The 18,731-nt window shown below is 42.2% G+C and overlaps 1 protein-coding gene across 1 annotated transcript in view; it reads left to right on the forward strand.

Moving 5' to 3' along the window:
- The window catches only part of PAX5 (paired box 5), a 245,753-nt gene that overhangs the window by 21,865 nt on the left and 205,157 nt on the right, over positions 1-18,731 (forward strand). Inside the window, exons 4-6 of the mRNA XM_059723539.1 lie at positions 1,533-1,664; positions 5,190-5,254; positions 11,423-11,551. Coding sequence (XP_059579522.1) covers positions 1,533-1,664; positions 5,190-5,254; positions 11,423-11,551 — 326 coding nt within the window. The remainder of the gene's footprint in view (positions 1-1,532; positions 1,665-5,189; positions 5,255-11,422; positions 11,552-18,731) is intronic.

The following is an 18,731-nucleotide window of genomic DNA, read 5'->3' on the forward strand; positions in this document are numbered from 1 at the left end:
TCAAGATGTTTTTCCTGCAATTTCATCCAAATCCTCTGAACATAGCTAACTGAACTGCACAGAAGGTCATGTAGTGAATAGGTGAAGTATTACTTTCTGTGTGCTTTGTGATCCCCACCAGCATGCGCTTGTGGAATTGCTATTTTAATATCAGTAATACTTTACATGGTTTTTAGAAATACCTGGTAGCCTTACTTTGCCTAACATAATGTTATGTTACAGCGTCACCTGGATAAATGCAAAGACAGTACAGGCCATTCAGAATGTTTAGCACTCTCCACAGTTTCCTAACTGGAAAAAAATTCCAGGATTATTCAATAGCATTTACAGAGTTACAGTCTTTGGCAAAAAAACCCAGAAGAGATTTGTTTGAGAAGCACAGTGGAAACAGGGGCCAGATTCTGTTGTACCCATTGGGCATCTAAATGGACTTAGTGCCTAAGTTTGATTTGATTCTACCCAGTTCAAGTCCTGAAAATCCATTAATGCACCTACTTTTGTGACACACTGGGCATGTCTACACATGTGCTTTAATGAGCAGTAGGCTATTTTGCTGTGCATTAAAGTGTCATGTAAAAAAACTGCAATTATGCTAACATGCAGTAAAATAGGCTACTGTGCATTAAGTGTCACTTAAAAATCATGCGCATTCATTACTGCACATTAAAGCAGCCTGATCTGTATTTCTTTAGTGCCTCACTTTGGAGGTACTAAATTTAATGCGCATTAGAAAAAGCACCTTAACACACATGTAAATGGACTCATTGTCATCTTACCCTTACCACTGAGTCACAAAAACAGTGAGAAAGAGGAGGACCTTTTGTATTAACTGTTTTTTTAGGGACTCGGGCAGGGTAAAATAGAATCAGACTTAGTCCATTTATGTACCTTAATAGGTGGAATAGAATCTGGCCCTAGGAGTTGAAAGAAAAACTTAATATTTATTGTTCTTGAAAAACTAAGGGTTGAACTCCATTCCCAGTGATACGAATGTAAGTTTTGCCATTATCTTCAATAGGTAGCATTACTGCTATTACCTTTATTATTAGCACTAGTATTATTGCTTTTATTATTATGCTGAGGGCTTCACTTTGCCAAGCTATAGCCAAATGTCTGACAGGCAGTCCCTGCTATAAAGAGTTTAAATCTAACTGGGTGCATTAGTGAGATGCTACATCCCTGTAGCAACAAGTTACAACAATGTATCTTGTCAATACAGTGATGTAGCATCAGTGGGCACTAACTGTGATGCCACCACTACTGCACAGTAGGGTCAAAAACAACCCATGCACCTCCAGGACTGCACAATACCAACTGCGCAGTCAGCAGCACGTGTAGATGCACCTACTATGTCCTGCACGTGTTTTAGTCCAGTTTATATGTTCCTCTTCTGTTGCTCTCTCTTCAATCCCTGAATATTTCCATGGATAATAATAGTGTCGAAAAATAGCCAGTCCATTAAAAAAAATCTGAAAATTGTAAAGCAACATCTTTTCTTACTAGAAATCTCATTCTTTTTCCCTGATTTGCAGCTCTAGCAAAGATTCTTCTGTTATTTGTTACTTTGAAATGTATGTCATCTGTTTGAATCAGTTTGCTTTATATGAAGAATCAGATCTGTCACCTGATGACTACATTTTGCATTTCAGGACTCATGCCTACATGTAAGACCCCCATATAGGGACAAACTTAGAATTTATTCCATGTACTTTTGGCCCTAGTCCTGCAGGTCATCATTACTCAGAAATCCACTCAGTAGGACTTTGTTAATAAAATAAAAGTTAATCAAGTGCTTAAAGACTCTGCTGTATTGGGGCAATAGTGTCTAATCCTGAACACTTGCTCATAAGAAGTCCGTCAGAAGTTACCGGTATGTCTGGTGGAATTAAGACTGATTCTGAGTCAGGCCCTCTACAAGCAGAAATGTTCAGTCAGAGGAAGGTTTGAATGCCCCAAGAAAGGACTTTTTAGGTTGGACATCTGGAATTCCATTGCATGTGACATGTTTTACAGTAGTTACCAACGTGAGGTCTGGTACGGGAAAGGAAGGGATGGTACATATACAAAGAATTTTTCTATATTTCCAGTTTCACCATTTTTTTTACCTTTAAGTGTTATTCTTGAGATTGTTTTTTCCCTATAGCCCTTGGTAAGGGATGATTCCCATTTTGCTAGAAAGCCAAACTATAAAAGCAAATGATTAAACTCACCAAATGGATAGAACAACATAACACAGGAGCAGAGTAGGGTAGCAGTGTCCAGTACAGTGCCCAGTACCTGAGCTAGACTCCTGTTTGGGGTGACTTCCCTGCTGATTTAACGATGCTCAGGAATCTCTGTGCTGTACCACAGTATACAAATATCCAGCACACACTTCCCCATCCTATGTAGTATGATCCAGATGCATGTGCACACTATGTGTATGTTACACTATATGTAACAATTTCAAAAGTGTCTAAGTGACTTAAGAGCCTAGTCTCATTTTTACAAGTGACTTTGGCACCGAGGTTAGATTTTTAAGTTGTTTAGGCACCGAAAGACAAAGAAGGGTGCCTCTTGAGAATATCAAAGAAACCTAAGTCCATCTCCTCAGGGGTATTTAAATATTTAATTCCTATTGCTTTTCCCAATGGTGAGGGACCTGGGTGCCTTGGAAAAGCAACAAGCTGCCTTTCTACATCTGTGGGCAACTAAATACTTTACAAATTTGGCCTTTAGGAGCTGGAATCCCACTGACTGGGGGCAATGATGCTTGGGCTCCCAAACATTGAAATCACTTTTTAATGAGGGAGTTAGGTTTATGGATGCTTTGAAAATGTTTCCGATTCACTGTTGGCCTTGGACCCTGTCAGAAGCTGCCCCATAGGGTCTGGCATAGTGTGAGCTAACTCTGGACTACCCAGTACAGTACAGTGACTACCCAGCTGGTCTTTGGGGCAAGTGGAGGAGAGTTGTGACATACCACATCTTCCTGCCTCATGCAGAGGAGGCTGGGGACAGAGGAGCAAGCCCAGTCCAGCTTCTGTGGCAGCTACTACTCTGAGGAGATCTGACTGAGAGTACATCCCATACAGGTAGCAGCCTTTGGGTGGCAGATTTGAGCATAGTCTCCTTGAATATTAATAGAGCATTACTATTAATTAATGATATTAATTAATATTAATTATACCATACTCCTTCTAAATAGAATCAAGTCCATATGATTACGGCTTAATTAATCATGATTATTAGCTCCATTCAAATAGGCTGCAAACATCCCCGCTGTTTCAAGTGCTTGGGTGCCCTGTTCCTCCTGAAATTAAGATATTTACATGCAGGAACTCTAGAATGCTCATTTTGACAACTGGAGCACCTCAAATAAAGTTTTTCCCAGCTTCAGTCCTATATGTCTGGGTCCTATTTCAGGGACTTAAACATACTTGACACACACATCAGTGACAAAGCTCTTGGTGACTTCTGTGTTGTAGAACTGGGCTACCACTCCTGACTCTTAGTTCTAAGACCCAGAGCCACGGCTTTGTTCAGAAGCCCAAGTCCAAGGGCAGGATGGGAGAGAGAGACAGAAAGGCAGGCACTATCTCAGGAATTAGTTGGTGACACCATCTGTTTTCACCTAGCAGGCAAATGCACGGAGGCAGCATAGTTATGTGGATAACCTGCAGGTGGGGGCTCCAGAGATGTGGATTCTAGCCTTGGTTTTGCCACTGACTGGTGTGAGTGACCTTGGGCAAAGCAATTCCCCACCCCATAAGGTAGTTGATGATGCTGACTGCCTTGGTGAAATGCTTGGGGACCTATAGGTGAAAAGCAGTATAAAAGAATGGGACCCTTTTTGTGTTTGCTGCTGAATTTTGGATAAGTAATAGAAAGACTCTAGCAGGAGCAGAAAAAAATTAGCACAGAGTTGATTTGACATAAAAGCAGGGTTGACTGAAAGATAAACAGTTGGCTGGGAATAATTTTTAGGCTTCTTTTTCCTCAAACAAATGCAGAACCACTCTATAACTTTACACAGTTGTTTCAGGAATAAAGTTTTGGCATTTTTTTGTGAACATCTCAATGTGCAAAAAAAAAAAAAGGTGGGGGTATAGGAAGGCACTGGAAATCTAGCTTGTTAAATAGCCACAGGGGAAATCACTACCCCAGCTTCTGTCAGAACTGGACATAAACCATACTCACATACTATGAAAAGCATGTCAGTGAACTATATACTGTTTTAGTAAAGACCACTCAACAGTCAGTATAAGGGCTCACTCTTCTTTCCATTGAGGATAATGGCAAAATATACATTTACACCACTGGGAGAAGTTTCAAACCACGTATTTTCCCATTAACAATACATTGTCACTGGAGTTTTTGACATAACATTTCCGTTGCCTTTCTGGATAATCCCCTCCAGTAAGACAGCACTCACACTTTCTTTTATAGTTCTTCATCTTTCTACATCACATGCAGGGCTGGAAAAGATTCTGCTTTAGTGCAATCTGGGAGTAACTCTTTTAACATAGGGAGTTACTCCTGCTGCTCAGTCAGGAAAAAGAGAGCAGAAGCTGATCTGTAGTCCCCACTTATGCCAATGTCATCACTGCATGTTGACGATTTGCATTGGTCCAAGGATTTTTGGGTTGAATGTCACATGTCATTTGGTGTACAGTTTTCAAAAGTGCCTGAGGTCCAGATCCTCAAAGCTATTTAGGTGCATAAAGTCCTTTTTCAATGGGAGTTAGGTTATCTGAATAAGAGTTAGATGCCTAAATGCCTATGTGGGCCTAAGCAATTTAGAAAAGCTCAATATTATAAAGTGACCCAGGGCCAGAAGTTTTAAGGCATTTAGCTGCTAAAGTGGCAGGTAGACAGTTAGTGGGATTGTCAAAAGTGCTTACCTGCCTGACTTCCACTGATTTCACATGGAATCAGTGGGAATTAGGCATCTAAAGGCCTTAGGAAATCTGGGCTTTTAGCACTTCTGAAAATTTACCCAGAGGTTTACCTGCCCACTCGCCCTTCTTTTTCTCTGGTTTGATGTAATAATCCAAGGAAATGATGTTTTATTTCTGAGCAAAGTATCCCGAATTGACAGAATAATGTCTGATGCCCTGTCCCCATGCAATGGTGTTATTTACCTACAGTTTCTACAGTGTGCATGTTTAGCAGTAAGTAGCCATTTGTTTCTTTATAACTGCATGCAGGATCATACGGACCAAGGTACAGCAGCCACCTAACCAGCAAGTCCCAGCCTCTAGTCACAGCATAGGTAAGGAAAACTTTTTCTATACTGAAAATAATATAATAGCATACGAATATTCTAAAGAACTTTTAATCATTCTTATGGACAGATAATTCTGCATAAAACACTTCAGCACACGTACTAATGCGCCTTCTTTGTCATTCTCCAAGGGCTGAACATGGTAAATGAATTTTATAAATACTGCTAAAAGGTTTTGAATTTTACTGATTATTATGATAAATAGCTTTCACCATGAGACAGAAAATTGAAATCTAAACCAAAAAACCCTACTAATGGGGGTCTATAGAATGTCAGATAATTAAAGTAATAAATCAAGAAAGGGATACTTATTCATAACATTTTCTGCATCATTAGTCAGTAAGTAGTTTTGAATGTGTTTTTTCTTTTATCAACCATCCCTTCCATAATCCTTTGTGGACCTGCAGTCTTGAGTGAAGAGGTAGCAAAACTTTCCAAACTTTCTCTGCCTATTCTTCCCTGCTCCTCCCCAATTCAGATACAGACCATCAGTATTCAGCCAAGAGTGATGTGCCCTGCTTGGGTTTTGATGGAACACGCATCTGGAGAGAGTTACCCGATCAGCATACATACTCATTTTGTCTATGAAGCCTATAGTTTCAGTCCACTTTCTCTTCAGTGAAGGTGTGAGATCTCTCTAAATGCTGTCCTAGACAGCTGCTTGTATGCTGCTTGTGCTTTCTTTATACACATTTTATCCAAATGGTGAGGTGGAACATTCCTCAAATAAAATATGTTTTTTTGCAAGCACAGTTTATGGAAGGCAAAGCTGGACATTATTTACTCCACTTGAACCAGAACTGGTTCTCCTGTCCATACATTTCAGAAAGTGAAATTTGTATTGGATTTCTTGGTAGACAGGTGTTCCATGGAAGTTTCCTCAATTGAAAGCCAGGGAGGATGGTTAGGTCATGAGGGCATGAGAGCAGTGTTCAGGAGGTGTGAATTCTGTCCTCAGCTTTTTCCAGAAGAGTTTGGGAATTTTACTAGGTCATTATTGAAACACCCCTATTTATGGCCCCTTCTTCCACAAATATTCGCTGGGAGGTAAGGTACTACTTAGTGTGAGTGAAGATGACACAATTGGGACATTAATTAGTTCATACATTAGTGACCTTCTCTGTGAAATGGGGATAATACATATTCATTTGAGGAGGTTGGGCAACTGAACTGAGTACTTGGGAACTGCTTTGAGATAGCAAATGCCCAGTCTGATTCTTACAGCTGTATGAACCAAGCCAAAACCAATTATCCTCTGCCTGAATATCTTGAACCTTTTTACCTAGAAATGCCTATGAGATCCTCAGCAAGTAGTCTGAATGATAGTTTAAGGACAGATTCTGCTGCCATTAAAAATCAATGGTGCAACTCCCACTGCCTTCAGAGGACTTAGCATTTATTTATGTATTGGCAAATCCTAACTGCAATTTGCTCTGCCCATGACTGAATCCAAATGGCTCACCTTGATGCTACTGCTGCAGTGTATAAGTGGGCTGCTGATGCTGGACTCCCCTTGCCATAATGATGCAAGTGTTAGTTGCTATGAAATGGCAATGTGTTAGCCCATCCCTTTCCCCATCCACTGCCACATTACTCTGGGCTCTTGGCCTGATGCTGCAGAGGATATATGTCTGTTCAGATCATCCCTGACACCATGGAGTGATTGGTAGTCAGTTGTAGAGAACCTTAGCGTGCACATGGGCATAGTAACAATAACAATGACAATCCTGGCTGGCAGCTCTAAATTTACATAACTAAATAATACTCCCCTCCCCTCCAAGATAGCACCAGTGTTGCAGTTGCTTTGCAGTTTTGGTTCTAACCAAGGAAAACTACTTTCACTTACATCCCATACAGCTTCTGGGTGTGCCAGCCTTACCTGGAGTATTCTGTTTGCTTCTGCCCCTTCTGGCTTGTGGCGTGTAGCAGGTCTCCTTGTTACCCTACCTCTAGGTGGTCTTTCAGTCATTGGAGACCTGGAGCTTGGGTGCAACTTGTTTCTGCCTACAGAATCCAGATAGTACATTGACTAGTTCTCTTCACACTCCTGTGCAGTATGTAAATATGGCTGAAAAGGCTGTGGCAGACAGATTAAATGATAAACCCAAGATTGCATCTGGAGTTTGTATTGGAACATGAATTCGAATTCCTGGCCCTGTCACTAACTCCCTCTGTATCCTTGGTCAAGTCACTTAACTCTCATGTCTCAGTTTCCTGAGAAGGTATACTAATATTTATTTTTCTGCTTCATAGGAGTTGTTTTATAAGCTAATTTATTTAGATTTGATGATGTAAAGTGCCTTATACAAGAGCTAAACATTAGATAATATTCAGGGTATATCCCATTCACCTTTTAAAGCTGAAAACTGATAATTAAACACCTAGATAATATAGTTTTGTCTTGAGTAATCATCCTCAAAAGGTTTCTGTGGTAGGAAGGTAGACTTATATTTTCATCATATTTAACATTCTGTATCGTGTTGGGGAATGACCCTTCTTCCTTTGCTGCAGGCATTGAAGGATCAGGATGTTTAATACCAAAAGATACTAGGATGGTTGGGTTGCCAACACTGCCATTCCACCAGTCAAAACACAGCAGCCTTGGGCTCTGACTTAAGGTTAACTCCATATTGCATTAATTTTTTAATTACTGGTACTGGCTTCCAACATGGTGTTATATTTTAATTTCACCCAGAATGAGCACACTTTAAAAAGATAAACTCTGGACAAACCATAGTGTGCACCCTTGTGAGATGCACATAAAAACTGTTTGAATGACATCATAACCAGGCTTCCAAAGCAGCAGCGTGCAGTCAGGATGAACTCTGTGCTGCTTCTGTTTTTATTATTATTGTTGTGCCTAGGAGCCCTAGTCCTGGACCAGCTAGGCACTGTACAAAAACTGAACAAAAAAATAGTTCCTGCCCCAAAGCGCTGATAACCTAAGTATAAGACAAAGACAATGGAAGGAAGAGTACAAGGAGGCAATGAGACAGTATTGGTTGCCATGGTGGACAATGGGGTCAGCCTGACCACTGTTGCCACTTCTCATGATTTTATCATGACTCTCATCTCATTTGGTCTCTTTACCTGTTTTGTTTTGTTTTAAAAACTTTTTTTAAAGCCCCAGATGATTACCGAATAAATTATAGTATATAAAATATAGTGCTTATATACATGTTGGACACCCTAAGACATGCATTTTAGAAGCCTCTTCTCTTCTACCCAATATTTGTGTTAAATATTATTTAACCACCCAAACCCTTATTTGGGTGGTTAAATAATATTAATATGCTTCTCCGGACAAATGGCCTAACCCAATATTCTCCCATATGTAAAACAGGATATAAATTTAAGAATTAAATATGTCACCATGTAGACAGATATACAGGCAATGAAATTTTCTTAAACTTCCCTGTTTTAAATTAATAAAGCACTCCTTTATTCTAGAACAGTGGTTCTCAACCTTTTTGGATGTTAGGTACCTCACCCTAGACTCAAAGCACCCATCATTAGACTCGAGGCACCTCTCTATAACTTTTGTGAATTGAGTGACACCCGATTTGAAAAAAACTAATGTATATATTACAGTACTTAGCTCCTTGCAGAGAGGCTGGGTAGTGGGGATGGGAGATTGGCCAGGCAGAGACAAGCCCGAGCCTGCACTTATCTATTTATCTCCTCACACCTTGGTTATCTCTTCACACCTTGGGACACTTTTCATAGGATCTCACTGCACCCCAAGGTGCTACAGCACTCAGGTTAAGAATCATTGTCTAGGAAACTATTTATCTGAAATACAAAACCACAAACAATGAGAGGCCATTATGAGATTGTGATTCACTCTAATGAGATCTGCAGTTATCATGGGGAGGTAGTGTCAGACCCCATATTCAGGTAGGATATGCTCTTTTGGGAAGAATAAGATAGATGACCTAAATCACTATTTGTGGTTGTGACAGGGGGTCTTCCTGGGGCTAGATCTTGTGATAGCTTGCCCACCTGCCTAGGGCAGTCTTCCCTGTCTCGCCTACCATGACTTGAATGTTAGCATAATACATTAAGTGGGTGGCTGCCCATTCACTACCCCGATGTCAGGAGGTGGTATCCATGGTTCCATACCTTCCCTACACTGTGGCCCATGTCTCACAGATGGCATCCAGATTATTGTAGCTCCCTGGCTTCAGGCTGGGACAGACTCAGTACACTGCTGGGCCTCTTTCACACTCAAACTTACTCCTCCCCCCTCTCACAGGGGCCTCTTGCACTCCACCCTTCATTGGGCCACTCTTTACTGTCCTGCTCTGTTGAGCATCCCCACTCAGCCCTCAGGGTCTGCTACTCTCACTCTGGCTCACCACACTCAGCAACTTCAGTTAGCTCGAGCTCCTCTACTCTATGTGGCCTTTCCTTGTGCCAAACACTGGGCTGACTCTACCCCTAGCCCCACATTGGGCAATTTGATCCTCATCTCACTCCTGGGTCTGGCCCATGTACTGCCTTTCAAACTGCCGCTCACAACCCTACTCAGTACACGCCTGGTACAGCCCTTCAAACCGCCCTCAGCACCCCTACTCTGCACCCCACACATGCACAGTCCTTTGAGTGCCTCTCTGTATGGGCCTCCATACTAATATTACCTGCCTTGGGGCCTCTGGGGTATCATACCCCTGCTGGGCTCAGCTGCCTCTCTATAGGCGTGCCTAGCCCCACCCCACTCTCACAATTACTCACCAAATGGTGGGGGTCAGGGTTAAGGTGCCCCTACCCACCTTTCACTGGGAGGGAAGGAGGGGTAACTGATTTGGTATTTCTTGGGGGCTGTCCTGCCAGACCCCCCTTACCTGGTAGGGTGCAGTTTCATGTCATGCCCAGGACCAGGAGCCTCCTGCCATCCCCATAGCTTCTGCCCTTACCTCCAGGTTGTTCCAGGAGCAGTGGCTCAGCTGGCTGATGTTACTCCCTTGGCTGCTAGCAGCAGACTGCTGTCCCAGCCTGTGTGTGCTGGGTCCTAAAATGGCTGCCTTAATCAAGCATTTGCTGGCTGCCTGCCATCAGCCCCTAAGGTGGCAAGCACCCAAAGGTGCACTGCCACAATGGCCTAACTCATTCTTTAAAGAAATAAGAGGGAAATGGATCTCTCCATTCATGGAAAATTTTAAGGGCTGGGCTAATGAAGAAAAAACAATTTGGCTCCTTTCTAAGAACTTACAGCCTGTCCTAACATCTGCAGGTGCATTTGTGTTACTTGCTCAAAGAATAAGGACCAAAATCGTATTGAATTCCTTGTTTTTATTTTTTTTATTCTACTGTTTTATATTTCTTAGTTTTATTTATTCTTATGTATCATATACTATGTCTAATTTTACTTTTGTTTAAATTTGGAGAATGTGTAATTGTATTGTATATTTTTACCAATAACCACGAATCGTGTAATTATTATTACTATTACTAACAACAATAACAACAATAATAATAATATTTCTACTGTATCATTTAAGTAAAAGCCATAAATAAACTACTACAACTTAAAGTCCCAGATGCTGGAATTAAACCATTAGGTGAGAATCAAATTTGTCCTGAAAAAAATGAAAGTACATTTCTAGCCTTCATCTTTTTCGAGAAAAGGTCAAAATCATCAGTGCTCCAGCATTAAGAGGCAAGCAGGAAAGGCCCATATTTTTAAAATGAGTTTTTAAGTCCATCTGACAATTTTTAGTTTGACTAATGGTTTTTGAATGCTCAGTGCTTGTGTTCTGCAACTCATTGGTTCTACCAGCTGGTGGTTTCAATGAAAAGTTGGTACCAGGAAATAGGACCCCAGTGGTGCTGAGAGCAGGAAAGTGAACAGAACAAATCCCTGCCACAAACACTACTTTGGGTCCTCAAACCACATTTGTTGCACACATGAAGCCTCTCCTGAAGGCAGTGGGACTTTGTATACATAAGGAATACAGGATCCCCTGCAATCTGTGAGTGCATGCCCTACTATATAGGAGGTGACTTTCATAGTCAGATAAAAGTATTAAGGCTCAGAGCACCCAAATGCAAAACTCTCTATCACATCCTAGGGTGTTCCTACAGCAAGTGCAGGGGCCTGGCTCACATACACTCTTTAGCTAGTCCTCATACTAACTGCTTTGCTTTTAATTACAGCCTCCACAGGGTCTGTGACCCAAGTGTCTTCAGTGAACACTGACTCAGCAGGCTCCTCCTACTCCATTAGTGGAATTCTGGGAATTACATCCCCCAGTGCCGAAAGCAACAAACGCAAACGAGATGAAGGTAAATGAGGCTCTTTTGTCTTTGGTGGGTAGTGGTGGAGTTGGATTTTTTTTTTTGCTTTCTGCCTTCCTTTAGATTAACATGGCTAACTACCTCTATGCTGTTGTGTGGTATGACTTGATTTTGGAAGTCTTGGGATGATGGGCAGTATGTCTATCTTCAGCAAATTACTGATGCTGCACATCTAATGGGTTCACTCTTGCAGATTTATAAGGTGTATTAGGCAGTCTGGTAAATGGCTCATCAAATATTTCAACATTGCGGATTTTTTTTCTGTCTTAACTATTCCCTAGGAAATTCCATTAACTACCCCTTCCCCAAGAGAAAGCTACTGTTTCTCAGTTAAAATGCATGCAGAGAAGAACAAAGCTGCTACACTTTTGTCTTTCAGGTCATAGGGAAATGTATCATATCACACTATATTATTTAAGGGAGAAGAGCATGTGATTATTTCAATATGGGCTGTGTCATATTTGTATGTGCAAGGGACCATAGTTAACTGGGTCTTTTCCTGACTTTTGAGAGCTCAATTTCACATGCTTCACATATTCTTCATGTATTTTTTGACATATGTCTCTCTCAGTATATATTGAGGGCAAGAGATCTCTATGTCTGTAGATCACTGATAACTAGATACACTGACTTGGTAGCAATTGTCCGCGGCTCTTGTCTTCAGTGTGGATTGGATGGTGAAGTGGCATGGACTTTCTCCCTAGCACTGCATTCGGTATTCAGTGTGATTCATTACCTTTCTGTTCCCCTCACTCTTGACATTTTTTAGCAGATGTCACCAGTCTTTAACCCAGTAGGTTGCTTTCCTGATAGCAACAGGGGCAAACCAAATCAGACAATCTTTATGGGTTTATATAGCTGAAGGTGTCATTTTTTTTCCCTGTTGCAATACGGACTTGGAGCAGATGTGCCTTAGTAGGGGACCAGTTGCTTTCACTTACAGTTAAAGGACAGACTATTGGAGATTGACATAAGAAACAGACTGCACTGTAACTAGAGTGTGGCTCACTAAAGAGAAGTGCAATCAGCTTTTTGAGTTTAAAGGAGCAGACACTGCTGGACAGCAACCTTGCTGTTTTCTTTGCACACTCACCAGTTTAATTCTTGTTGATTTACATTCAGATTTTCGTGGAGTTTAGTGCATAGCTTGAGTGTTGCATGTGGAGCAAATTAACTTATTTTATAGCCTTCTGATGAGTTTCATTCTGTTTAGGGATGAAGGGACGGGATTGCTGGCAGGCAGTGTGAGACCCCAGTCTTGCTTATATTCCATCTTAAAGAAAGGCTTTACAAATGTCAGTATTACTAGTAGGGTTGTTGGCTGTAGCTGCATTGGTCTAAGGACATAGGCATACAAGGCTCTTTGAGCAGATGTGATATCTTTTATTAGACCAACCTACAGTCCTACCCAACCAACTAAATAGTTGGAAAAATTGTTCTTTGCAAGCTTTTGGGCACAAACACCCTTCTTCAGGCCTAAGGAGAATCTGTTTATTTCTCATAATGAATTGCTTTGAATTAAGGGCTTTAGACTTTAGAGTTTGCATTTAGAGTTTCCTTGGGATGCTTGGAAATGGTGATTAGAAGATGTCAGATTAAGAGGAGGAGTTCACCAATGCTGGATGCTGTCAACATATTTCTTGGTGTTGTTGAGTGGTGCAGCGTAATACTGTCCTTTGAGGCAGGACAAAGCTTCAAGAAGAAGAGAAGGGAAAAAGAAGAAATGTCTCAGAAAGGAATTTGTGTTGCTAAGTAGGCTTATCACCATGCAAGCAAATGAATATGGGCATTGGCCCTTTAGACAATGCATATAGGAGATGTGCTTGCATGTTGCATACAGGGTGTGTTTGACTAGCATTCATGTATGCTGAACAAAGTATGTATGTACAGCATGTGTGCATGTAGTGTGCAGTATGTGTTTGTGCAGTGTTCCCTTATGCTGTGTGTGGCAGGTGTGTATGTGCAGTGATGGTGTGTGTGGAACTCATCAGGGCTACATCCCTGGAGTGCTCTGCATGCTACAGATGACTAGACTTAAACAAGAAATTCAAGAATTTTGGAACAAGAAATTCAAATGGGAGCTGGGACTCTTTCCAGTCCAACCATGCAGCTCTTTGTGGGTCAGAAGGCTTTTAAATCATGTTTCAAAAAGAGAGATCCTCTTTTCTCTAGTACTTTGCAGAAGGCAAGGGTTGTAACATCCCCTTCCTTCCTCCGGCTGGAGTGGAGAGCAATCTGGGTGACACATTTGCCTAAAGAGGAGGCAGAGAATGCATCTCAGGATGGGCACCACTACTCCCTCTGCTGGCAGTTGGGTGGGAGCCCCAGAAACCCCTGAGCCAGGCTTCTGCTCTTATTGCTGTTTCCACTGCTTTCCCACCTCAGTCATGGGAGAGGGGAAGTACTGGGGAGCACAGGAAAGAGTGCCCCTATTTCCCTTTTCCCTTAATCACTGTTTGTCACCTCCTGACAACAGTCCTTGGTTTTGACAGAAGAGCCTGCAAGTGAAAACAGCTGTGCACAAAAATAGCTTATTCCCATTGCACAGTGCACACAAAGCACGCACATGTCTCTGCGCAAAGGCACATTTGATTTTGGGAACAGTTGAATGGTCCTGGGTGCTGAGCCTAAGAAAGTAGTTCCATTGTCCTTACCTGGGTGCAAGCTAACTTCTTTCTTAGGGAACCTGGCCTGAGCAAATTCTGCAGAATCAAGCCTGCAATTTACTGCGTCCCTTTAAGATGGTTTCAGCAGCAAAGAAGGCTGTAAGGAAAGGATGGGTCAGAACAATATTAGCAAGCCCACAGGCAAGTCACTGGTGAATATGTGTTATGCTTCCCCCAGTTTGTAGTCCACAGAGGACATACTGGTGAGTTGTTATAGTCCCCAGCTTCAGGGGCTTTGGCTCAGGCTATAGCAGGCAGTCCTTTCCGCTCCAGAGGTTCCTGGTCCCAGCTCTAGCATAACATCCAAGAGGACAGCTGTCAGGGAAAGCCAGGAGAGAACCAAATCTCTTCTCACTGGCTCTCTCCATCAGGGCTGCACGAGTTTGCAAAAAGCTATTGGAAGAGTCCAGAGGTCTCTTGTCACAGGTGCAGCCCCTCTGGGGGTAAAGCACTGGTCAGAGAAATGGAAATAAAATGCAAGACCTGTTCATTATATCTGTCCAGGAATCAGTTCAGTTGCTACCCATAGACTCTAGTGGGATTCTGATCAGATTCCCAGAAACATGCCATCCATGTGATCCAGCCCACGCTGATGTCAAGAGAAAGATTCTCCATGTGACCCTAGTGCTTAGTCCTTAAACTTTTTAGATGCATGACACCCCTTGTTAGATCCAAGGCACTCCTTGGAAAATACCAGCTCTTAGTTTTGACATGTTTCTTGACTATGGAAAAATAAAAAAGCAATTTTTCTGTTGCAAAGAACTCAGAAAGACCACAGCAGGTCAGAATATTTTTGACACTATGGATTCCTACCTGAAATCTCTGGGTTTATCTTGTGACTCACATGTAAGTGTTTGCACGCCTAAGAGCGCTAATATTGAGTAGCATCCTACATAACCCTTAAAAGGTTCTCATGCAGTATGTAACCAGCCCTACTTGCAAAGGAGTGTCCTACCTGCCACTGTCAGAGACACAATACAGGACTTAATGGATCCAGCATAGTACTTCTTTTGTTCTTATGTTCTTAAGTCCAGATGCCTGCTAGGTAATCCTAGCAGTGCATGACTTGGGAGCAATAGACAGGCTGAAATCTCTTGGCACAGCATATTCATGGAGTAGTTTCAGAGAATGAACATATTCATAGGTAATGTGCCTGTCCACAGACAGATGATAGACAACAACAAACATTTAGCACCAGCTGGCAATGTGGTGAGGGGAGTAGTGACAGGATATGGCCTGGCATTATGAAAAGGCACTGTGCAGGAGGTACAAATACATCCACCCTCTTATCTTTTCTTCCTGCAGAAAAGGTTTGGCAGATTTAACTATATATTCCCTTTCCCTACCAGCTGTGTGGACCATATTTCTAATTCACCAGTGCAGTAGTTTCTCAGTGGTAGACATGTTTTGGGAAATGAAACCTACCTAACAGGAGACTTTTGCTCACACTCACACAATGTGTTTGTTTCCATTCTTACCATGCACTGTGTTGTGTTATTACTATCTTCCGGTGCTGGTGATGTTGATATAAATGTACTGTATTCTGAACTGGGCATCTGAAAAATGCCTGTCCTTTGACACCCGCTCATTGCATTTAGAAGTTTCTGGGTCATGAACTTTTGTTTTGAAAGGTGAGCATTTTCAGTGGCAAAGATTCTAAAGAGAACCAAAAGGAAACTGGGAAAATGCAGCTTCATGTCCTTCACCACCTTCCTCACCAACACTGCAGTCAGCACACACAAGAGATTTTGTTTTCCAATAGTGGTGCAGATCTTTAGGTGCTTAAATAGAAGCAGTCTGATTGGCAGTGCTGTGGTGGATCTACAGTGTCTATGGACATCATTGGTAGCTGTTGTTGCCCATCACCTTGGGGAAACAGGCTGTTTTTTAATAGGTGGCCATCTTCAGACTTAGGTATCTAACTTAAAGCACCTTAGTGTGAAATTGGCAGTCAGAGTTCTTTACATTTTTCAACACCCAGTAGATATTCATTTATTGTAGTGTTATGTTACAAAAAGACAGAGCCAAAACTCATTGCTCTAATGACTCTTCCGGGGTGCAGTCAGACAAGGGAAACCAAGGGTAGGAAAAGTGAACCGCAAGAAATTCTGCATTGGTAATCCTGGTAAATAGGGCTGTGTGTCCTGTGTCCCACAGAGCTGTGGGAAGGGTCCACAGAGACCTGTTGATTTCATACAGGAACATATTGTCCATAGCTCCCTTCAGGCAGGTACTGGCAAATAGATGTTTTGTGGTCTTACTAACTGATCAAGGTCTGTCTTCTGGTTTCGTGTAGTCTGGGAGAAAAATCTACCTTTTTATTCTTTTTATCCCACTACTCTTTTTCTGCTTGTGTGCAGTGCGTTCTGCACGGACATGCAGCATGGGCCTCTCATTTGTGTACTAGGATGATGATAGTGAGAATAATTAGATTGGCCAGATTCACAGATCCTTCCCTGCAAATCAGGGAAGCCCTAGTGACTTGAGTTCCATTGGTTACACCAGCTGAAAATCTGATCATCACCAGGCTACAAGGAGTCATGACACTTTAATAAGGATGCATCCTCAGTGCCCTGAAAGATTAAGAATCTTGTATTGTACAGGTCTTACTCACATGAGTAGAATCATTGGGTGGAAGTCAGGGTTGCATGACTGAGCTCTACATTCAGTAAACAAAATCTGATTAGAGTAGTTGAAGGAAGGAAGGCCTGGCCAGATCTATTATAAAGATCAGTGCTTGGTGATCATTAACAGGCTGCCCAGGAAAGGCCAGGAGGGGATGATCAGAGGTCTGATGTTATGTAGGCAGTGGGTGAGTTTTCTGTTTTTCCCTTTCAGATCTTTGTTGATATTTTCATTTAGGAATGAGGTAAGGCAAGAGAAGGGAGCAGATGGAGGAGAAGTTGGAGGTAAAATGCTAGGTGGAGCAGGAATGGAGAGAGCAATGTAAGATTGCTTGAGGACTGGAAAAAGGGAGGCTGCTGAGGGGTGTGGGGTGGGGTGGAAAAGGCCTACAGGCAGGAGCAGAGGGAGACAAAGTGAGCTGCAGTGTTGGGGAGAGTGCTGAGCTCGAGGCATGAGGCTGTGCTAGGGGCAGAGGCAGGAGCATAGCATTGAGTGCCCAAAGAGCTCTGTGGATCTGATGGGGAGAATCCAGCCATGGCCTTTAGGGGGCTGGAGAAGGAGACTGTAATGCCCACAGCATGATTTTCTGGGCCTTGCCGGAGCTCTTTTGTATCATGGTTTTCCAAGATTTTTAAAAACATGGAACACATCTCCTTTCAATTTCCCTGGCCACTGAAGAGCTTTTCTGAAGTCAAGGGTTTGGGAACCTTCTTCTGCCCCCTCCATGGGCATAGACAGGAACAGGGCAAGGTGCTGCCATAACTGGATTTCTCTTTTTGGGCTCTCATGAGCTGGGGTGAGATAGAGAGAGAGAGGCAGTGCCTGCAGGGGTGGAGGAGTCCAGATTCCCAAGTGTCATTTGAATCCAGATCTGATTTATATTCAGGGGTCCTGATACCATTCAGATTTTAGGTCTTTTATCAAGTAATGTCAACCAGATCCTGCTGATGATTTCTTTGCTACATGTTATGTAGAGGGCAGCTACCACAAAACTTGTAGAGGCATTTACTCATGGCTTGTTTCAATGTAGCTACCACAAAACTTGTAGAGGTATTACTCATGGCTGGTTTCAATGTTTTTCCCCTTTAGACTTATGATTTAGGTTTCCCAGCACTTTGAGACTTACAGGGCATTTTTATGTGTGCTCCAGGAGACGTGGGGTGGTGATATTTTGATTAGCGAGCTGTGCTAATTAAGAACACCCGACTGTTATGTGCATCACCATCCCCGCACTGAAAAATGGTGGTGGCGTGCTTTGAACTAAAGCTCATTCAATGAACTTTAAGTTCAGAGCTCCCCACTGTCATTTTTTCAGCATGGGGATGTTGATACACGTGACGCTAAAGCCTGTCTGCTCCGACGTGCTGGATTTCCAGCGTGTTAGAGTAGGCTCCCTGCATGGGTATAGGAGCCCATAGGCTCTAATCAATCAGGAAAAGTGTATTAAGATCTTATCGTATTACTGACAATTACTGTTAACTGTGGGAGAGGATTTTGTTATGAAAAATATGCAAGCTGAGAGTACCACTACCAAGTTTATACAACCTATAGACATTTTAGGGTACCTGAAGTTACAAAACATTTTGTTTCAGCCAGCAAAGTGATTCTATATAATTCAAAGGCCAGATTTTAAGACTTCTCATCTGGTATAAGGCAGCATAGCTCTGCTTCCACCTGCTAAGTATCTGGCCCAGAGATTGTACGGCCTAGGCCAAAAGGATCACTGTAGGTGAATACTTGATATTCTGCATTTCCTTGTATTGATGTATATTGAAAATAATTCACAGAGGACCGTAGCCTGAGAGCAGATAAACTATGAGAGAAGCTGTCAAAAAATAAAACGACTGTAAGAAGAAATGCAGGAGGTTATAGGGAGA

This window comes from Alligator mississippiensis, chromosome 3, assembly GCF_030867095.1.
Source record: "Alligator mississippiensis isolate rAllMis1 chromosome 3, rAllMis1, whole genome shotgun sequence".
NCBI classification, from domain to species: domain Eukaryota; kingdom Metazoa; phylum Chordata; order Crocodylia; family Alligatoridae; genus Alligator; species Alligator mississippiensis.